Here is a 23,495-nt window from a genome sequence, read left to right as displayed (position 1 = left end):
TTATGCTAAAGTTTGATGTGAATGTTATAAGGAAGAAAAATGACAAGCTAGTCTCATTTGCGAACTAAGATGCAAAAATACCAAAGAAATACTAGCAAGCTAACACTAGCAATGTAGAAAAAGGATAATAATTTAGGATGAAGATGGGTTTATCCTAGGAATGCAGAGTTGAGTTAGCATTAGAAAATCAGTCAATATAATTCACTGTATTAACAGATATAAAAATCTTATCTTCTCAAAAAGTTATGCAGAAAATAATTTGATGAAATTCAACATGTACTCATCCAAAAACATTGAATGAACACTATAAAAGAATTTTATTAAAAAAATTTTTTTTAATGCTTATTTATTTTTGAGAGACAGAGAGACAGAGAGAGACAGAGAGACAGAGTGAGAGCCGGGGAGGGGCAGAGAGAGAGGGAGACACAGAATCTGAAGCAGGCTCCAGGCTCTGAGCTGTCAGCACAGAGCCCGGCATGGGGCTCGAACTCACGAACCGTGAGATCATGACTTGAGCCGAAGTTGGATGCTTAGCCAACTGAGCCACCCAGGTGCCCCAAGAATTGTCTTAATGTGATTAAAAAATGTCTATTAAAAAAACCCTACAAGGCATATTAACTGATATTTTAGAACTTTTTCTTTGAGACTGGGAATGAGAAAATGTTCCCCACTATCATCGGTTCTATTTGGCACTGTACTAGCCACTGCTTAGGCAAGAAAAAAGAATGAAAGGTATAACATGTGGAAGGAAAGAAAGAAAATTATATTTATTCCTAGATGATATGATTGCTTGTGTATACAATACAAAATAATATAAGCATCAATTGTAAGAAGTAATTTAAAAATATGGCAAGGTTTTTATTCGAAAAAATTCACTGCATGTTTATGTATTAGCAATAGTTAGAAAATGGACCTTTAAAAAGTTACCATTTACAATAGTATGGAAAACATCAGCACCTAGGAATGTGTCTAACATAAAAGATGTATAAGATCTCCACAAAGAAAATTAGGATATTGGGAAAAATTAAAGAAGACCTAAATATAATACACACATATTTCATGGAGGATTCAATATTGTAAAGATTTAAACTCTGCCCAAATTTATCTATAGATTTAGTATATAAATTCAGTGTATAAATCCCCAAAGGTTATGTGTTAGTATATGTATGTTGTGTGTGAGTACATGTGGGTTTGTGCGTGTAACTTGACAAACTGATGACAAAATTTATATAAAATTTCAAATGGCCAAGAATATCCAGGCATCCTAGAACAAGAACAACAAAATGAAAAGGTGTGCTCTATCAAATATTGAGGTCTGCATAATGCTAAATTAAGATAGCATGCTATCGGCACAAGAATAGACAGAACAATGGAACAAAAGAAAGAGCTCAGAAACAGACCACACACATTTCTTATGTCCTAGTGGACAGTATAGTAATGTAGGAGAATATCTTTATGACTTTGAGGCTGACAAAGATTTCTTAAGTCAGAACCTGAAATCACCAATTATAAAGGTAAACATTGATTAGGTTAAAATGAAAAACTTTGATTCATCAAAACTTCTATTTAGAGAGTGAAAATGTAAGTCACAGAGTAGAAGGTGTTGGTGATACAAACCTGATCAAGGCTTCATATACAAAGAATTCCTACAAATGAATGGGAAAATTAAAAGGACAGAAGTCCCAAAGAAAAGTAAACAAAATCTTAAACAGGGAGTTCACAAAATAGGAACTCAGATGTCAAATACATTTAGAGAGAGCTGTTCATCTTCATTTGTAAACAGGGAAATGCGCATTAAAATGCTAGGAGCTACCACTATACATGTATCCGAGATTGGCAAAAAATTTAAAGTCTGACAGTACCAAGAGTTGGTGAGGATGCAGAACAACAGGAACCTTCCTACCTGCTGGTGGGAGTATAAACCTTTAGACAGGAGTTGAAGTAACACATACGCTGTGATGCAATAATTCCACTCCCACTCCCTTCCTAGAGAAATACGTCCTGTGGACATCAGGATACATGTATACGAACGTTCATAGCAGCAGTTTGTTTTTTAAATTTTTTTTAACGTTTATTTTTGAGACAGAGAGAGACAGAGTGTGAACAGGGGAGGGGCAGAGAGAGGGGGAGACACAGAATCGGAAACAGGCTCCAGGCTCTGAGCAGTCAGCACAGAGCCCGACGCGGGGCTTGAACTCACGGACCGTGAGATCATGACCTGAGCTGAAGTCGGACGCTTAACCGACCGAGCCACCCAGGCGCCCCAGCAGCAGTTTTTTAAAAAGTAGACGTGTTAACTCAGATCCTTTTGTACATCTCACTGTTCAGGAAAGAGTCTTACATTCAATAAATGAACATATCTGAAATAATGTGCTGTTATGCTCTGTGTTTTAAAGCAAAGATCCTTGCATAAAGGCTACTCAAGCATCCAGAGTGCTAAGCTTATGATACCTCCTTTTGCATTAATTTCTGAAGACCAGATATGCCATCTCCAAAAATGTTAACAGGCATGTAAAAAGGTCAAAATAATGTATTAAACAGAGTAGAAATGAATGCGTGTAGAAATGAAGAAATTAAACCCTACAAGTAATATGCCTTGGTATCACTGGTGGGTCAATGTAGATCAAGAGGAAAAAACTACTGTAATAAGCTAGTCTCTTTGGTATTATCAAAAAGAAATTCTAGATCAGACTTTAATAAGCCTCCTATTTTCTCAGTAAAAATCCTCCTTTATCTCCCTCCACTATTCTAAACCAGTTCAACTACTCTCTCCCCTTTTTTTTTTAATTTTTTAAAAAATTTTTCTCATTTTATTTTGGAGGATTGGTACAGCTTTTGAAACCTCATTGACAGGAACAAATCTATTAAATCTCGATTTCTTCTTGAAGGGCACTCTAACCTATTAGTTAGCCTGGAACTTTCATTTTTCAAGAACAGTGTAGCCACGGATAAAGACATAGGATTTCACTTATATGGGAAATCTGAAACAAACCAAACCAAACAGAAATTGATTCATAAATACAAAAAACCAACTGGTTACTACCACGAGGGAGGAAGGTGGGGCAGATGGGCAAAAGAGGTGAAGGGGATTATGAGGTTACAAAAAAAGAAAAATGTAGCCATGAAAAACTCAGTAAGACACAGATCTAATGACTAGAAGAAGAAACAAAGAAATAGGGGAAAAGAAAAAATCAAGTGTTGGAATATTTGGTGCACTGGATTAGGTCAGGGTTTTGAAACCTAAACTTCTTACTGTAAATAGAAAAGGCACAAGTCCTTTCATACAAGACCACCTCTTCCACAGGCCAAGAAAGCTAAAGGCCTCCGGGACCTGTGATCATCAGTCATAGGGCTAACATGTAGCATTTTGATCATGCTGGTACTGATGGAATGAGACAACAGTGGAGCAAACACTATTATGGCCAATGATATGTGCATGTAGGAGGGCATTTTTAGCTTCAGGCTGGGATGTTCAAACACCAGTAAGAGGATCCAGTTCAGTGTCTCAGTGCTGGTGATGTCAGAACAATTCTCTGCCTGAAGCTCTGAAAGCCTATAGCATTCTTCTTAATAGCCCAGGCTGGAAACATACAAGATGCCCATAAACCATAGAAAGAATAGGTAATGGCAATTTCTTATGGTGGAATGTTATACTGCAAAGAAAACGGACGAACAATAGCTATACAGCACAACATGGGTGAATGTTCCAAACAAGTAGGTCATAAAAAGATAGAAGGTGCATACACTGATTGATTGTATTTGTAAAATATTCAAGAATCGGCAAAACTATTTTGTTTGAGATTCCTAGTTGGTGAAACTATGAAGTAAAGCAAAAGAGTTATTAATCAAGATTAGTGGTTACTGCTAAAATGGGAAGGCGACAGGATTATAGATGGGAAAGAGGCAGGCAGGGGCTGCTGGTGTGCAGGCAATGCACTGTTTCTTATCCAGGGTGGTGGTTATATGGGTACTTGCTTTATAACAATTTGTTAAACTATATACTTATGTACTTTCTGAGTGTTATATTTCATAATAAAATGGTTTAAAAGTAATAAATTAATACTCTAGTTTCTTTCTTATTTGAGAGAGAGTGTATGTGTGTGCGTGGGGGAGGGACAGAGAGAGAGAGAGAGAGAGAGAGAGAGAGAGAGACAGAGAGAGAAATATCTTAAGCAGGCTCCATGCTCAGTGCAGAGCCCAACTTGGGGCTTGATCCCATGACACTGGGATCATGACATGAGCCAAAATCAAGAGTTGGGCACTCAACCATCCAAGCCATCCAAGCATCCCATTCTCTGGTTTCTTAATCAGTCTTATAAGTATGCCTAACATTAGCCAGAGCCCCAGAGTTTGATCATCTCTGAGTGGATTTTAAAGAGTGAGTTCTAAGTTTGCAAAGCTGAGGTTCCAAAATGAGGAAAGGTATAATACAGAAAGATTCCTTCATAGGAAAAAGAGAAACAGACCCGAATTTAAATTCTGACTCCATAATTTGTTAGCTTTGCAATACTGAATAGTTTCTCATCTATAAAATGCTGACCCTTTAGGGCTATAGGGAGGTTTATAAGAGATAAAACAGACAAACTGTCAATAAAAGGTAATTGGCTGTTATATATGACTTTGCTTAGGTGCCTGGCCTAAGGGATCAGCCAAAACACTGATGTCTCATTACTGGAATGGCCAATATTTTATCCCACCATGAAGGGATTTAAAACAGAACAAGAGATGGCTTCACTTTTTACCAATTTATCATTTACCTATCCCTGAAGGACTCATTCATTAATTCAACAAAAATTTCTAGGGTGTCAACTACAGATAAGGCATTATAATCTGTATTGTCCGATCATCACACCTTAAAAAAGATGTAGTATTGCTTGAATATTTTCAGAGTTAGATAGTTAAGAGGATCTCAGAAATGTGTTATAAGGAAATGTGATAAAGATTTTGAATTTAATTTAAAACTACAAAGGCTTGAGAGAATGTGACCAATATTAAAAAAATCATGAGGAGTGAGGGTAAGAAAGAGGTTTATTCAAATAATCCTGGAACACTAGGACTCCCTAGAAAGGCTTCCCTTAGGTATTGAGGAGGGCACCTTTTGGGATGGACACTGGGTGTTGTATGGAAACCAATTTGACAATAAACTTCATATATTGAAAAAAAAGAAAAAGAAAAGAAAGGCTTCCCTTAAAGTTTGACATAAATGACTGCTTGTTTTCATCTATATCTCCTCTACTAGATTGTGAGTTACTAAAAAGTAGGGACGTTTCTTGATTAATTTATTAAAATTTTATCTTATTTTTTATTTTTATTGAGAGAGAGAGAGGGCCTGTGAGCAGGGGAGAGGCAGGGAGGGAGAATATTAAGCAGACTCCATGCTCGGTGCAGAGCCCGACACGGGGCTAGATACCACAACCCTGGGATCATCACCTGAGCTGAAATCAAGAGTCAGAGGCTCAACTGATTGAGCCACCCAGGTGCCCCTTAATTCATTTTTATGTCACTATTGGAATAAGTTACCCTGTTCCTGCCTCACCAGATGTGACAAATTTTCCTATAAAAGGTCAAGAGCACAAATATTTTAGCCTTTGTGGGCCACATGGTCTCTGTCAGAACTAGTCAAATCTGCTTTTGTAGTACAAAAGCAGCCATTCATAATATGTAAACAAACAGGTATGGCTGTGTGCCAATAAAGCTTTATTTACAAAAACAAAAGGTAGGCAGGATTTGACTCTGGATGGGTCCCTACTAACCAGGGGATAAGAATTGTGTTGGTTTTACCTACAATTAAACCTTCGGTATCAACAAGATTGCCTGCCCAGGATATGACTGATGCTTAGCACATATTTGTTGAATGTTGAATTCCAGAACTTTAGATGGGGACTTATAGAAACTAGGTCCCTGATATATGCTTACAGAATTGAACCTCAATTAAAAGGAAGCACTACTTTACATGATGGTTCAGTTTGAATATTTATGCGGTTCACAAAATTTAGATGACTCTGTGGATGACGTTCTCCATAGATTATTTTATTTATTTTACTTGTTTATTTTTTTAGAGAGAGAGGGCACAAGTGAGAAAGGGGCAGAGAGAGGGAGAGAGAGAGAGAGAGAGAGAGAGAGAGAGAGAGAGAGAGAGAGGAAGCAGAGCCCACTTGAAATGGGACTTGTGTTTTACCCGAGGTGTGGCTCGTGCTCATCTGATCTGGGACTTGAACTCACAAACCATGAGATCACGCCCTGAGTGGAAGTCAGATGCTTAATGACCGAGCCACCTAGGCATCCACGATAGATTATTTTAAAACAGGCATGTTTAGGGGATGTCCTCCTAACTTTTTGATAGTCTTGAGTCAGGAAGAACAAGTTTGCCCTCCTAGGAATTGTACCTCGGTGCAGTTGATATTTGATTCAACCAATAATAATGGATACATCTCTTAGGGAATAAATAAGACTGCAGCTAGAACTAGGTCAAGACCACTAGTGTTTGGGGTCAGGTGGTTCAAATTGATTAAGTGTTAAAAGTTGTAGCTAATGATTTCAAAAGATTGTATAACTTAAAGTGTTTCACATTGACAGGTTGACAGTATACACACAGCTTCAGCAGCAGAGAAACAACTGAACTGTGTACCTACTTGGTAGGGCAAAGTCAGAGGGAGTTATCAGAGAGCTCACATTGTCCACACATCTGTGGATCCTATCATGAACTATGCAGCTGAGGAGTTCTAATTCATTTATCCACAGGGCTGATTAAGCAATTGAGACCCTCCAATCAAGGACACACCCACTAGAGTTACCTTAATGCTTTCTTCCTGAAGTAAGCTATTATGCTGCTTTAAGTCCAAATTCTTTCCTCGCTCATACCGGAGCTCTTTTTCGGCTGAGCTGCACAGAATCTGGAGCCGGTGTAAATTCTGGCGAAGCTGTTGTACATCCTCTTGCTGCTGGTATTTCTGTTTTTCTCCAGATGATAGATACTAAAACAAACATTTTAAGAGAGAAACATGGACAATTTGAAAGAATATTGGTAAAACGTGGGCTCCAGCTATCAGAAGCAGAAATGTCAGGACCTGATTATTCATAGGTAAATATTTTTGGAGTTGGCTTACCTATAGCAAATTACTCTTTTTATACTTATGTTTAGTTGGTACATGTTCGTATGATTTAACTCTTGTTATTTTAGAATGAACATATCAAAGAAATTATTTAGGCAAAGCAGTTAAGCACAGACAACTAACTTTCTTATTTTTCACATCAATGAAGGGAAACAGAAGCATGGACCATTTTAGGGTAAAATATTTCAATGGAAAGTTCAAAGAGTCAATATGTGAAGAAGGAAAGTGTGAATGTGTATGTAGTATGTGTGCATGTGTGTGGTGTCTGTTGGCAAAAAGAAAGAACATTTAGCAGGAGATCTTAAATTTTCAGCCTTCCTCATCACTTTCCCTGTTACTACCAGATGATTCTTCTTCAGTTACTATTCGACAACCATACACCCTCCTGTCAGGTCTCCAGTGCAATAAAACCACCTTGACCAAAGGAGGAGTCATTTGGATTCTCTAAAAGGTAGGCTCACATCGGTGTGCTGTGTAGATAAAGAATTCAACTGTATCCAGTTAACAGATAAGATATAGAGTTTCCTGAGTCCTGGTCCAGTGTACTTCCTGTCCATGACTTCCCAGAAAGCCCATGTCTCTTGCTTAGTCTCTCTTGCTTACAACAGAACTGCAACACAGAATTGCCCAAGTCCTATAAGTCCTTCAATTCTCATCTTGGTATATTCAAAAAGGCAGTCTAAATCCAATTTGCTTGTCCCAGAGTTGCAAGTGTCTAAGATACCTAGAAAAAAATTCTTTAATGGAATTCTAATGTAGTTATTAAGAACCCTATCTTTGGAACTAGATGCATCTGGGTTTCAGTCCTGAATCTGTCTTGAAGGAGTTCCTTAGTCTTTCTGCTTTTCATTTTCCTCATCTTAAAATGGGGATAATAATGATAACTGCTGGATGGAGTGAAGGGTAAGTAAGATAATGCATGCAAGAACTCAGCATGACGTAGTACACAAGAAGCACTCAGTGACACCGCCCATTACCCACTACCCATTACTGTGGATGCTACCCAATTTTATTTTAACTGCCTTCTGCTCCACCTGAAACAAGAGTTCTCCTGAAGCCTGGAAAGCCTTGATCACCAGTCCAGCTTCTTATTTAACTATCAGACAACAGCAGCTTTTAATAATCAATTAGTAATCGGCGGCCCATATGGCCGCTTAACATGCCCAAGATATACAAGAGAAGCACCCCCTTTACACCCATGTACAGAAGTTTTTAGCCTGTTTTGAAGATGAGAAAAGCCAGAACAATAGTTTTTCTTGCCTACATTTTCTAGACAAGCCACTTTGCCAGAGTAGAAATGCAAATTGTTTTTCATGAAAGGCTACCATTAAAGAAGCTACCAAACAGTCAAGTGACCAACATACAGGGCCCTTATTTTTTCCCCACATGTAAATTGCTTCCTGGTAGAAAGTTATTACAGAGGCGGTTAGACTCAGCTAGGCTACTAGGAACCATGTAGGAGTGCAAAGGAAAGTACACAAGCATCCTTTCTTGATCAATCAACAGATTTATTAAGGCAATTATCCTCTCTGAGTCTCAGCTGACTCATCTGCAAATTAAAGGCATAAGACCAGATGATGAGTAATGTCTCTTCTTAAGGAACTCATAATTCCTTAAGAATTAAAATAAATAAAAATGGAACCAGTACTAATTATCTTAATTTTATAGGCTTAAAATCTAGCTTTTAATATTTTAAAATATTGTCTTCACAAAAGAAAAATCTAATATGAACCAAATCCATATACTGGTCCCAATGACAAGATCATTCCTTTTGTGGAAACAATTAAAGCTTACGAACCTTAAATATTCTCATCCAGTGAATGTGGATGGAACGGGCTATCCAACCTGTGAATGTGTTACTCAACAAACAAAGTCCACTTGTTCTGACTCTCTACTCAGCAAACATCCTTCAGATTTTGATTTTTCTTCACTCTCTATGGGTAAATGTGCTGTTTATTTAAACAAGTTCAAGTGATAATTATGATTAATCATTACAGAATAATAACTAACAGCCATTCTGATTTTACCCAATAGTCTCAAAAGTTTGGTTTGAGTTTATCCCCAAGATACAGATCCATTCTAGGGGGACTAATACATCAAGCCTACAAGCCTACATCAAACCCTGAATGAATTCACTCAGATAATCTATAACAGACACCCTGAGAGGCCTTTTGGGAGACAGTTTGTCAGCCTTCCTCAGGAAGTTAGCTCTACATGAGAAGTGTATGCTTTCTTTGAACTTCTCAGCAGGGGGAAACAAATCAAATAGCAGCTAAAAGGTCAAGCTCTAGAGTAGACAGACCCAGGTTCCATCACAATGTGTTATTCTGGGAAAATTATTTAACCTCTCTAAAGGCTCAGTTTCCTCATCTATAAAGTGGCAACAATAATATCCTGTCTTGTTGTGTTGCTTAATATACACAAGGTATTTAGTGTAGTGCCTGGAACATAGTAAATATTCAATAATGCTATGTAAAACCATGAAACTAGATTTTAAACCTATAACATTCAGATAATTAATGGTGATTCCAGTTGGTTTCATGAATGTTGGGAAAGTAATAATCTAGAATTCAGCTATTACAATCGTACCTGGAACACTGTTGAACAGCAGTTAAGCCACCAAAGGCAACTGACAGCCACAAATGATGTCACAAATACATATGAACAATAGAGCTCATGTACTTACTCATAAAAGAGGCTCTCACCATTCTTTTTCTATGTATTTACTATCAATAAGCATTCTTTAAAGTCTGATATCTAGTCTCAAGCTACAGTTGCTTAAAAAAATTTTTTTTTAACATTTATTCATTTTTTGAGAGACAGACGTACAAGCAGGGAAAGGAGAGAGAGCGAGGGAGACGCAGAATCCAAAGCAGGCTCCAGGCTCTGAGCTGTCAGCACGGAGCCTGACGCAGGGCTTGAACTCACGAACAGTGAGTTCATGACCTAAGCCGAAGTTGGACGCTCAACTGACTGAGCCATCCAGGCACCCCTAAGCTATCGTTGCTTAAGTGTGTATGTTATGAGATTAAGAAGATGCAGCACACGTGAACAATCAGCTAGGCACTAGACACTGTAATCCGACAACAGGGTGAAGACCACAACCCTCACATACACAAGAACTAAAAAGTACAACAATTTATAGCCACCAGTAGATCCAAGCACCCTCTACACAGAAAAAGGTTCTGAAATTATCACTGCACAGCACACTGCAGAAACACTAAAGTCTGTCCAAAATCCTTGCCTCTTTAAAGAAGTAAATGAAATAGTGTGTGTTATACTGTTTTGGGAAATGTAAAGTTCAAAACACGAATACATTATTTTTTTCCCATGAAGCCCACATCTATTTTGTTTCCTGCTGTATGGGCCCTAACACGGGGCCTGACCCATCATAGATGCTCAATTAACCACAGCTGGATAAACGAGTAAGCGCAACTTACTCTTCTTTCAATAATTCAAAGTCATTATTGTGGAATAAAATTACTGAACTCTGCAAGAATTCAGTGAAACCCTAAGAAGCTGTGTGGCATAAAGGACTATTTGTCCTTTCACAAAGTGGCTATTTGCCCAGATTTCCCATATAATTCATATATATTTAATAGTTGTCACATCCCCCCTAGTATTGAGAAATGATTCTTCAAATAATGAGAAAGTATAAATTAAATAAAATTAATAAATTAACTAGGGTGTTACTTCTCATACTCTTCAACTCATTACTCTGTAAGTGCATTGATCATTTTAAGCTCATAAACAAAAGATTTTATAATCTTTGTGACCACAGTGCTCAGCCTCTTTCCAAGTTGCCTACACTGGCTTACTTCCCAATAAACAGACTGCCTGGGGGCTTGAAAATGAACTTCTTTTTGAACATTTGATGTCCTGGATCCCTCTGGTCTTCTGAACAAACCCAGAGACTCCCTTCTTTTTCAAATGTATCTGAATCTCCTTTCAGGTATCTATTTTCTTTGTCTACTGTGACTTGCCTAGTTTTCAGACTCTATAACTGAATCTCTTTTCAAAAGTTTTTTTTTACTTCCTTTACTATTACTCTGCCTCTCCCCGCCCCCCCCAAATACACACTTGAATCCATTTTTAAATGCCTATTGTCAGTCTTTTGAAGTTAGTTTACTTATGTGTACAAAGGCTTCCCTCTGTGGATCTCAGAATAATTCCTAGAAAGGTATGTGTAGGGATATCTTAATTTGTATACGAGAGAACCTGCAAAATTGAGCTGTAAGAGCTGAAGTGTGGTTGGTCGTCACTCTCTTGATCTCTCCAGCAGGTAGATCTCTAGTAAATAGCAAAAGCCAAACTTAATTCCAAGTCTGTGATCTCTCCCCACCCAAACAAAGTATTTTGTACATCTAAGCGAGGTGCAATGAACAGAAAATGTGGCACAAATCCTGGCCTTCCCTGTCTTACCTCCCCAGGGCAGACAGTGACAACCAATCAGCATTCTTTTCTGCGGAGCCTAACCGAGCCTAAGAGCCCTTTATAACAAAGTGCATCAATGACCGGGCTTAGTTCAGATTTTGGTTGCTATTTGATTACCATTCAGGCCATGGTTATGAGCGTGCTTAACAAAACACACTGATGTTGATGTAAAAATTATGCCTATATCCACAGCTGACCGGAGGAAATGGACCCAGTCAGAGCATGTGTTTACAGCACCTACCTGGGTACCACTGTCATCTGAACTATCCCCAGAGCTCTGAGATGGAAGGAAGCTCCGATTTACACAATTCAGCTCTTCTCTAAGCCTCACAGTTTCCTCAGGCTTCAAGGTCAACTGTTGTTCTCCGCCTTTCATATCTTGGTTCTGTTGTGAGTCCTCCTCCTCCTGCCTCTCTTTTGGCAAAGTGCCCTCCTCTACTGACTCCTCAGGAATTTCCTTCTGCTTACTTTCTCCTAGTTCAGGACTTGGTGCAAATATAACAACAAGAAACTGTCAAAATGTTCATTACAGTAGCAGAATATGGAGGGAAAAAAAAAAAAAAAACAACACCCTAACAGTGCTACAAGCCAATTTTCCAACTAGAATTCTTTTTTTTTGTTAATTTTTAATGTTTGTTTTTGAGAGAAAGAGAGAGAGAGAGAGAGAGAGAGAGAGAGAGAGAGAGAGAGAGAGAGAGAATGATCAGGGGAAGGGCAGAGAGAGAAGGAGAAACAGAATCTGAAAAAGGCTCCAGGCTTTGAGCTGTCAGCACGGAGACCCATGCGGGGCTCAAACCCACAAACTGTGAGATCATGACCCGAGCCTAAGTTGGATGCTTAACCAATTGAGCCACCCAGGCACCCCTCCAACTTGAATTCTATAGCAGAACAGTTATATTACTCTCATAAATAAACTTTAAATACAGATGAGTCCTTTTTTTTTTTTTTTACTCACATTCAGGGAGATGACCCATCAAAGACTTTTGTCTATACCAAAACAACCAGTTAAATGAATTTTTCACTTTTCAACTTTAAGTATGACATTGGGCAGACACAGCTTATAAAGATTTTTAAAAATTTTTATAATTTGTTTTTTAAAAAATGTTTATTTTATTTATTTTTGAGAGAGAGAGAGAGAGAGAGTGACAACAGGGGAGGGGCAGAGAGAGAGGAAGACAGAGAATCTGAAGCAGGCTTTGTGCTGACAGCAGAGAGCCCCACGTGGGGCTCAAAGTCACAAACCGTGAGATATGACCTGAGCTGAAGTTGATTGCTTAACCAACTGAGCCATCCAGGCACCCCTAAAGATTTTTTTTTTAATTACTCACTAAGCACCAGGCATTTTGGCAGGCACTAGGACATATCCCTGCCCTAAAGGGCTTACAATTTAGTGAGTAAAAAAAGATAAGTAAATAAGGGAGTAGATTAAACTAGTAGTAAGCCATCTGAGTCCTGATGGATGAGTAGGCACAAACTAGGAAAACATAAAGGGACAGGTGTGTGCATACTCGCGTGTATGTAGGTGTGTTGGGAGAAGGTGTTGGTATAGATGAGAACAGAGAGGAAAAAAAGGGAGAGGAAAAAAAGGATGTCTTAAAAAATAAAATGGGTAAAGACCCAGAGACAAAAGAGAGAACGTCCTTTAGGAAGATCATTTGGATGTCACGTGGCAGGGAAACCAGAGATTATTGTAGGGATCCATGTGATAAACCACAGGGACTAGAACAGGGTGGTGGGGATGGAAACAAATGGTGGATTCTAGAGATATTTAGAACACAATATTGATAAAAATTTGTTATGAGCTGGATGTGGCAGGGGAGAGAGAAAAAGGAATAAAGGATGACACCTGGATTTCTGCCTGGAGCAGAGAGGCCAGTGGATGGTAGACCAAGAAGGGGGAATGGGGATTTAAATTGGAAAGATGGGGGCACCTGGGTGGCTCAGTCGGTTAAGTGTCCATCTTTGGCTCAGGTCACGATCTCACAGCTCATGAATTTGAGCCCCGTTTTGGGCTCTGTGCTGACAGCTCAGAGCCTGGAGCCTGCTTTGGATTCTGTGTCCCCCTCTCTCTCTTCTCCTCCCCTGATCCCTCTCTGTCTCTGTCTCTGTCTCTCAAAAATAAATAAGCATTAAAAAAAATTGGAAAAATGCCTCTGGTGAAGATACAGATACAGAAGAATGTGAGAAGCCTTGGGATGGGATAACATGAGCCAAGGAGAAGGCAGGAAGTGAGAGGAGGAGGACCATTCTAGATAGGAACCTAAAGACTGGTAAGGAACAAGCAGGGGAATGAGAGTCTGGAGAGGAAGCTGAGAAGCCAGGGAGGGAGGAGGGAAACCAAGAGACTGTGAGACACAGAAGCTGAGGGGAGGGAATGCACCTTCAGTGGTTAGATAGAGTGGATGAAAAGTAGTATGAACACAAGCATGCCGATTTTATTTTTGCTCCTTCATTTTAAATTTGTTTCAGCTATCTTGGAGCCTAGCATAGCATGCTTCACAAATCATAGTTGGTGCTCAAATTCTTCAAGAAGGCAATTTGGCAGTACAGATCAAGAGCCATAAAAATGTTCAGACCCTTTGACTGAATAATTGAATACCAATGAATTTACTGCAGTAGAATAATTCATGAGAAGAAAAGAGCTGAATGTATAATAACGCTCATAAGCATGCTATTTAAAACAGTGATTAAATGGAGACACAGAAATGGCTGAGAGAATTAAAGATAAATCAACTTGAAAGTGGTATAAAGACTTCGTCAACATGAAAAATACGTTAATTAAAGTAAAATGGTAGGACAATAAACTATATATGTGTATGTATATGTGTATAAACATATATGATACCATGGGAAATGTACATACAGAAGAAACTGGAAAGGAACAGGGGAAAAATTATGTCAGGGAGTCTTTATTTTTCCCTTTTAAAATTCCTTTAGTACTGTATTAAAAAAATAATTAAATATTTTATTTTGAACTCAGCAGTTTTTTAAAGATAATATATTCAAACGAGGGGTGCCTGGGTGGCTCAGTCAGTTAAATGTCTGACTCTTGGTTTCAGTTCAGGTCCTGATCTCATGAGTTTCAGGCTCACATAGGGCTCTGCACTGACAGTGTGGAGCCTGCTTGGGATTCTCTCTCTTCCTCTCTCTCTGCCCCTCCCCTGTCCACTCTCTCTGTCTCTCTTGAAATAAACTTAAAAAAAAAAAAAAGATATATTCAAACTATACAAAACAATATGAAATAAAGACTAAAATCCTTTAAAAATAATTTCTGATAAAATAACGATGTTTTCCATCCTCCATAAACTCTTTTCCTTTTCCTACTTCCAGTGGAAGCCAGATACACTTGAAGACTGGGAAAATGCAAACATACACCTCGTAATTAAAAAAAAATTTTTTTAATGTTTTTCTTTATTTTTGAGACAGAGAGAGACAGAGCATGAGCAGGGGAGGGGCAGAGAGAGAGGGAGACACAGAATCCAAAGCAGGCTCCAGGTTCTGAGCTGTCAGCACAGAGCCTGATGCAGGGTTCAAACTCATGGACTGTGAGATCATGGCCTGAGCTGAAGTTGGACGCTTAACTGACTGAGCCACCCAGGCTCCCCGTACCTCATAATTTTTAAAATGGAAAAACTGACTCTGTTTCCAGGAAAACAGTAAACATAGTTTTCCCTATTTCTCCCACCAAGTACAACTAAAAACATGGGGATTATATGTAAGACAGACATAAGAAGCCTCTGACAGGTAGAGAGAAGGCAGACTAGGTAGGGTACTCAGGACCTGAGGAATGACATGACTGCGAGCTTCCTGCATTTTCTTTTTACCTCAAATATCTTAGACTTGCAGGTGGAGAAGCCGGCAACACAGACAGCACCAACAAACACAGAGGGCCAGGAAATGGACAGCAAAACAAGTAAGAAAACTTGTGGACAATATCTGCTTTACTCCAAATGCCACAGAAAAAAATTGTGGCCCCACCCTCACCCATGTCAGCAAAGGTCAGGTTGGGAGTCTATACTCCCACCTTCACCAGGCTATCATGAGGCACCCCAACTCCCTGTTGGGGTGGTGTCATAGGTCAACAGGGAGCAGAGACTTTCATCCCTGCCAAGCAATAAAAGACACGGGGAGACTTTCACCCCGACCTGGCAGTGAGGAGGCACCTTTCTCCCTTTCCACTGGGGTGGTGTCAGAGAAGGCCTAGTGGAGAGTAAGGACTTTCACCCCTGTCCAGCATAACAAGATCATCCCTACCCACTTCCCTGTGGGGTCTTGGAGACCCAGTGGTAGCAGTAACAAGGCATTCCCCCCACTCACAGCCAGAGCAGTCTAAGCAGAGGACTGGTGGGGAGTAAGAACTCCCATCCTCACCAGCTGTAATGAGCACCCTCCCCTTTCCTTGGGTGTCCATGGAGGTTGACGGGGAACATGGACTTTTACCCTGCCTGGGGTGGTAATGAGACAGCACTCTCCTACTCCCCCTGCTAGAGGGGTATCGGAAGAAGCCAGCTAAACTGAAGGTTTAATTAAGACCTAGAGTCTTTTTTTTTTTTTTATTAAAAAAAAATTTTTTTTCAACGTTTTTTATTTATTTTTGGGACAGAGAGAGACAGAACATGAACGGGGGAGGGGCAGAGAGAGAGGGAGACACAGAATCGGAAGCAGGCTCCAGGCTCTAAGCCATCAGCCCAGAGCCCGACACGGGGCTCAAACTCATGGACCGCGAGATCGTGACCTGGCTGAAGTCAGACGCTTAACCGACTGCGCCACCCAGGCGCCCCTAGACCTAGAGTCTTATAATACCCAAAATATTCAGATTTTAATCTAAAATTACTCCTTATTCCAAAATGCAGGGAAATGAGAAAAGGCAAAAATAGATGAAAAAACCAACTTGTCAGAATTATCTGACAAAGATTTTCAATCAGCTCTTATAAAAATGCTTTGATAAACTTATGAATATACTTGAAATGGATGAAAAAAATGCAAAGTCTCAGAAAAGAACTACAGAGTCTTGGCACAGAAAGAGAAGATATAAGGAAGAATCAAATGGAAATTTTGGAAATGAAGAATACAATAATCAAAATAAAAACTCAAATGCAAAATGGACCTAAATGCAAAATTACAAATAAAATGAAAGGGTCTTCAAGATTTAAAGTTAAGCAGCATTCTGAGACTTAACATCAAAAATATGATCCATCAAAGGAAAAATGGATATGTCATCGAAATGAAAAACTTTCACGTTGAGAAAATCCTGGTAAGAGGGTGAAAGATGAGCTACAGACTGGGAAAAAATATTTGCAAATCACATGTCTGACAAAGGACTAGTGTCTAGAATTCATAAAGAACTCTCTAAACTGAACAGTGAAAAAAACAAACCCACTTAGAAAATAGGCAAAAGTATGAAAGGAGACTTCAATGAAGAGGAAAGACAGATGCAAATAAGCACATGAAAAGATATTCAATATTATTAGCCTTCAGAAAAATGCAAATTAAAGCTATAATGAGATATTACTATACACATATTGGAATGGCTAAAATTTACAAGTGACAACACCAAATGCTAGTGAAGATGCAGAAAAATGGATCACTCCTATATTGCTAGTGGCAATGTACAATGGTATAGCCACTGGAGGAAAAACAGTTTAGCAGTGTCTTAAAAAACAACAAAAAAAACCTAATGTGCAATGACCATGTGGCCCGAAATTGCACTCCTGGGGATTTATCCCAGAGAAATGAATGATTATGTTCATATAAAAGCTTGAATATTTATAGAGCTTTATTTAAAATGGCCCAAACTGGAAATAACTTGGATGTCTTCCAATGGATGAGTGGTTAAAGTGGAACAGCCATGCTATGGAATACTACATAACAGTCAAAAGGATCCAATTATTGTATCAATAATCCAGATGAATCTCCAGAGAATTATGTTGAGTGAAAAAAGCCAATCCCAAAAGGTTACATATTTTAGGGTTTTATTTATATAACATTCTTGAAATGAAAAACTAACAGAGATGGAGAATAGACTAGTTAGAATTACAATAGAATAGGGTCTAGAATTAAGGAGTGGGTGAGGTGGGAGGGAAGAGAGGGGTGGCTATAAAAGAGCAACATGAGGGATCCCTGTGGTGATGTAAGTGTCCTGTATCTTGACCGTATCAATGTCAATATCCAGGTTATGCTATTACAATACAATTTTACAAGACGTCACCAACGGGGGAAACAGATAAAGGGTACATGGGATCTCTCTATTATTTCATACAACCGTATGCATGTGAATCTACAAGTACCTAAAAATAAAAAGATTTCCTTAAAAAAATAGAGGGGTGCCTGGGTGACTCAGTTGGTTGAGCACGCGACTCTCGATTTCAGCTCAGATCATGATCCCAGGGTCGTGGGATCAAGTGCCACATAGGATTCTCCACTGAGCATAGGGCCTGATTAAGATTCTCTCTCTCTCTCCCTCTGCCCATCTCCCTTGCTCACGTGCATTTTCTTTCTGGGTAGCAATAGAACTCTGTTTCCAGAGAGGAAGCAAAAGAAAAGATGAGCTCATTCATTCATCAAATATTTATTGAATATCAATTATATGCCAAGCACTGTTGTATGTGCTAAAAAGTTAACGGTGACCAAGACAGCCGGGACCATGCCCTCATAGAGCACACACCAAGAGGAAGAATATGAGGACAAACAACAAACAAGTAAACAAGATCATCAGATTATGATACATCACAAATAAGGTAACATGGGAGAGCAGGAGTTAGGATTTTTCCTAACATGGTGTTTAGTCATTACCTGCGAATGTGCAGAGAAGTCAGCCGCATGAAAAACTGGGGGAGAAGCATTCTGGGCAGGAAGAGCTTGTCAGTGCAAAATTCCTGAAGTGGGAAAGTGCTTTAAGGGCTAGAGGCTCTGAAAGGCTGCATGATAAACAAGGCAGAAAATGGTATGGTGATAAAATTGGAGAGGTAGGCAGAGGCCAAGTCACAGAAAACCTTACTGGTTATGGTAAGGGTTTAGATTTTATTTCAAGCATAATGGGAAGCCATTGAGAAGTTTTTAAGAGAGGGAGTAATATTATTCAAGTTGCATTATTAAAGGACCACTTTGGTTAATCTATGGAGAATGGATTAGGAAAGAGGTATTGAAGCAGGGAGGTCAGTTAAGAAGACATCGTGATAGTCCCAGTGAATGATACCAGTGTCAGGGAGTGGGGTAGTGGCAGTGGAGATACAGATAGAAATGAATAGGTTAAATATTTTATGTTTTCATGGTAGAACTGACAGGATTTGTTGATGACTTAGATGTGGGGAGGAAGCAAGTGACTCCTTAGGCTTTGGTTTGATCAACTGTGTGAAGGGAGGGACTATTCACTGAATAGATTGGACCGGGGAAGGAATAGTTTAGAGGAAGAGGAAAATTGCATCAGTAGTTTGTGCAATGGATATAAATTCACTGTCAAGTTGAATCGGAAATGAAAATCAACTTGAACATTTATCGTATAATTCTTTTTAAAAAAATACTTATTTATTTTGAGAGAGACAGAGAGGGAGCGTGAGCTGGGGAAGGGCAGAGAGGGAGAGAGAGAGAATCCCAAGCAGGCTCCTCACTGTCAGCACAGAGCCCGATGTGAGGCTCAACCTCATGAACTATGGATCATGATCTGAGGTGAAATCAAGAGTCAGATGCTTAACCAACTGAGCCACACTAGTGCCCTGATTTATCATATAATTCTTGATAAAGGTAGTAAGATGTAATGAGATGGTAAATGAGAATGTGTTAGAAAAAAATACAGCTCATTAAGGTCAAGGGAAGCTACCAGCTGCTCTGGCCCAAGCTTCCTAATAAAGCAAACCCAGGTTGAGATCAGCTGGGCTCTGCAAGCTTAGAGCTGCTCTTGGAAGTCCAACTTTGGGTTTAGCTGCAAGTACACAGTGGGAGTAGGAGGAAATCTCCATTCATTCCAATATTTTATTTATTTATTTTTTATTAAAAAATTTTTTTTTCAACATTTATTCATTTTTGAAAGGCAGAGAGAGACAGAGCACGAATGGGGGAGGGGCAGAGAGAGAGGGAGACACAGAAACAGAAGCAGGCTCCAGGCTCCAAGCTATCAGCACAGAGCCCGACGCAGGGCTCGAACTCACGGACCGTAAGATCATGACCTGAGCTGAAGTCGGCCATTTAACCGACTGAGCCACCCAGGTGCCCCATTCCAATATTTTAAAAGTACCTACTGTGTGTCAGGCATTGTTCTAGACACTGGAGACAGTCCAGAACAAGACAGATGGGACTTCATTCTTCTCCCCTTTCCCCCCTCCATGTTATGCATATACAGAGACAGAGTCCTGAGTAATTTTTTAACACCATAAAGCTCACTTTCATAGCAATTACCTAGACCCCAAGTGTCCCAGCACCTTCTTGCCCTTGGGATATTTGTGACTATGTCCTATACAAAGTAGATAAAGTGGTAACCTCTGACTCAGAGTTAGGGGATGTGGACCTCTTGCAGTCCTGCTGATAACTTGCTAAGTATGTGATTGTGACCAAAATAGTCATTTTAGTTCTCTTGGTCTCAGAGACCTCTTCTGTGAAAGGAGGAGACTTAGCTAAATAGCAGTGGTTTTCAAACATTTTAGCTGTGGCTTCTTTCTTGAAGTAAAATCTTACACAGAATTCCACTCATCAGTCTTTCCTCATCAACCATGGCAGTTTCTGAGACCCTTACAGAGCTCCTAAAGTTTTAGAAGGTTGACCTCTGTAAACCACTAGAAGATCTGCAGGTCCCTCCTGTTCTAAGATCTGTTGTTCTAAAAGAAAGGCACTATAAACAACAGAAAAACAAGAAAGAGTCCATTATCTTAAAGGAGCTAAAATCTAGTAGAAGAGATGTGCTACAAGAATCAATCAATTTGGCTTATGGAGCAGCTTCTATGTGCATTGGACCATGCTAGGTGTGCTGTAAATACTTTCTACTTCTCTTCAAATGGAAGGTTTTGGCTCATGGCTTTCTGGTGTCTTCTTCACCCCAAGTCCTGCAATCATCCTGGAAGATTCCAAGGTCCATACAGATCACCCACCAATGCCTTGGCATCTCACTTCCTCAGTCTCCTTATCTCCAGTTATCTTCTCATCTCTCCCTCTTTGCCAGCTACTTGCATAACCACACTATGAGTTGTATCATCAGCAAATGCTTCACTTCCAAAATAACTAAAATTAGATATCCAGATTTCAGCTTTTTCTTTTTACATAATTTTTACATAAGTACCTTCAATTACTTTTCCCTTTTTCTATCAGCTCCCTTTACCTGCTTCTTTATCCAACGTAGAGCCTACTGTTCATTATTTTAATCACTGCCTAAATAAAATGTTCAACTTTTGTCCCCCATTGTCCTTCCACTGCATTCGTGTGGCAAAACCTTGGTCCTGGACGAATCCAACTGTCTTCTCATGCCTATACTAAATGTCCCACAGATCACATATTCTCAAAGACAGATGCCATACAAAGTCACAGTCTCTAGCTTTACTGGGTCCTCAACACTACCTGCCCTCCCTAGTCAGCTTCCCTTTCCATTCACCATAGTGATTATTTCAAACTTTTTTCACTATGTTATAAACTCTGATATTTCTATTCCTCTTTCAGCACATGACTTTCTTTCCTACTTCACAGAAGACACAAATCGTCACACAATCCTTTGGTTTCAAGTTAAAAACTCACTTGGATCTCTGTCCCTTCTCCCTTTCTTCCTCCTGTTACAGCGGACCAGGTGGCTGACTTCCTATGGCTAGCCCCTCTCTGGTATGCAGAATCCTAAACCTGTCCATTTGGGGACTCTTTCTGATCAGCATTTAAACATACACAAATTTTCTCTCACTTCAGTTCCATATTCCCTTCTCCCTTTCACAACCAAACTTTTTGGAAAGTAGCTACACTCACCAGTTGTACTTCCTCAAATTCCACTCACTCCTCAGTTCACTCCCATTCACCATCCCATGAGATGGGATCTAGGAAGCCATTTGTTTTTTGCCCTTCCTTGGAGCTACTCTTACTAAAGTCTTCAACCACATTCTTAATCTGATTCAGTAATCACTCTTTATTCTTTATTTTCTTGGCAGTACATGGCACTATTTGCTATTCCTTTCTTCTTGAAACACTCTTTAATCTGGCTTCTGTAACACATACTCTCCTGACTTTCCTTCTACCTCTCTGGCTGTTTTGTCTCAGTTACTTCTGAGGGTAATTCTTTTTGTCTCTTATAAAGAGGCTTTTCTTTGGTTTCTGCCTTCAGGTACTTTCATCAGACAACAACCAGGGCCATCTCATCCATCATATGACTTCTGCTTATGTCCACTTATAGATGATTCTCAAATTTATCTCCAGCCCAGTCTTCATTTGCTCTTGGCATGGCTGCTCCAGAGACACTTCAAAGTCAGTGTTTCAAAGGCTGAACTCCTTCCCCTCCTCCCTCTAAACTGTGTTCCCAAACTCAGAGGATGACACCATCAAACCAGAACCTTGAAAGTCTTCTTTAAACTCTGCCCACACTCTTGACTTCCATGCCTTCTTCCTCATTTCCTATACTCATTAATCCTGAAGTCCTGTTGAGTCTACCTCTTCTCAATTCCCTTTACCTTTCTCTTCCTCACAAATACCACCATCTCTCAGCTAGATTATAGCAACAGTCTCCTAACTGGTCTCACTACCTTTGTTCCTGTACAATAATCTATTTCCCACACAATTGGCAGAGTGATTTTTCTAAAGCACAAATCTTCTTAGTCTCTTTTATGTTACTAAACCCTGTGGTAGTTTCCTGTTGTCCAAACTTCTTCATGCAGACACTCATGTTCCCTCATGATCAGGTCCCTGCCTACTTCTTCACTCTCACGGTCTCCTTCTCCAGTTCCTCTCTTCAAGCTCTATGCTGTAGCAGCACTGAGGTCATTGAGTTCCTCAAACAAATCATGCCTTCTCTTGTACATGTCATATCCCCCTTGAAAATTAATCCCCCATCTTTTTGCTTGGCTCTCGGTTACCCATACTTCAGGACTCGGTTTGTTATTTCCTTTAAGAATATTTTCTGGTTTATTAGCCCGGGCCAGGGCACCTCCTTTGTGCTTCCATAGTATTCAACACTATCTTCCCCCAGCAGGCTATTTGGACAATAAGGGTAGGAATTGTGTCTTATTTTGTATCCTCAGTGTCTTCCTATAGTACCTGGCACATGGTAGATAGGCAATTTTACTGTTGATTGTGATTGTGTAATGGATCTGAGATATGTGGAGGCTGTGAAGTGGGACAGAGGAGATAAGCAAGGAAACATTATGAGGAGAGAGGGAAGCATAGGGCAGATATGTAGACATCTCACAGTCTTGGTGCTGGGAAGTAATTTAGACCAAGTCATGGAAACCGGTGGCAGCAAGGAGCTCTTTATAGAGAAGTCCAGTATCTTTATCATGGCAAGGTTCCCCACCTCCAAATGAATTAAGGCCATAGCCTTGTTCTGTGGGGCAAGTATCCCTACCAATTACCCCAAGTCAGGTGGGTGGATTTTTGTCAGCTTTGATAATTAATGTCAACTTCTTCTCTGAAGAGTGTTCAAATTGGACACTTCATCTCCACTGCTGCCTACTCAATCTAGGCCACTGTCTCTTCATCTGTAGCTCATATCTGGATTAATTGGTCCATTTTTCTTCTTTAATTTATCTCTTATAGAGATTCTAGAATAATCTCCCTCAAAAACCCAGTAATATACTTTTCCAGTGCTCAAAAACTAGACTTCCTTTTCCCCCTACAGCAAACCTAAATGCTGTGATCTAGCTTCTTGGCTTTTTGTTCTTGTGACCACTATTACACCTATTCCCCACCACCTCTCCAATATGCTTTTCCCACTTGTGCAACTAGGTTTCATGGTTGTGAATCTTGGACTCAAAGCACACTCTAAAGTTAAAAGCA

At 39.6% G+C, this 23,495-nt stretch overlaps 1 protein-coding gene across 15 annotated transcripts in view; it reads right to left on the bottom strand.

The window, feature by feature from the left end:
- Positions 1–23,495, bottom strand: part of CCDC30 (coiled-coil domain containing 30) — a 132,805-nt gene that overhangs the window by 47,535 nt on the left and 61,775 nt on the right. For 12 of the 15 annotated variants that reach the window (XM_045035643.1, XM_019836799.3, XM_045035639.1 and 9 more), the window contains 2 exons: positions 11,788–12,031; positions 6,795–6,974 (listed from right to left, as the gene is read on the bottom strand). In XM_045035643.1, coding sequence (XP_044891578.1) covers positions 6,795–6,974; positions 11,788–12,031 — 424 coding nt within the window. Of the gene's footprint in view, positions 1–6,794; positions 6,975–11,787; positions 12,032–18,338; positions 18,464–23,495 lie in introns of all 15 variants that reach the window. The other 3 variants (XM_045035645.1, XM_045035644.1, XM_023258571.2) reach the window with 2 other exon arrangements.

Source organism: Felis catus, chromosome C1 (assembly GCF_018350175.1).
Source record: "Felis catus isolate Fca126 chromosome C1, F.catus_Fca126_mat1.0, whole genome shotgun sequence".
In the NCBI taxonomy this organism is placed as follows: domain Eukaryota; kingdom Metazoa; phylum Chordata; class Mammalia; order Carnivora; family Felidae; genus Felis; species Felis catus.
Note: the sequence above shows the minus strand (reverse complement) of the source record. Positions and strands in the feature narration are given on the sequence as shown.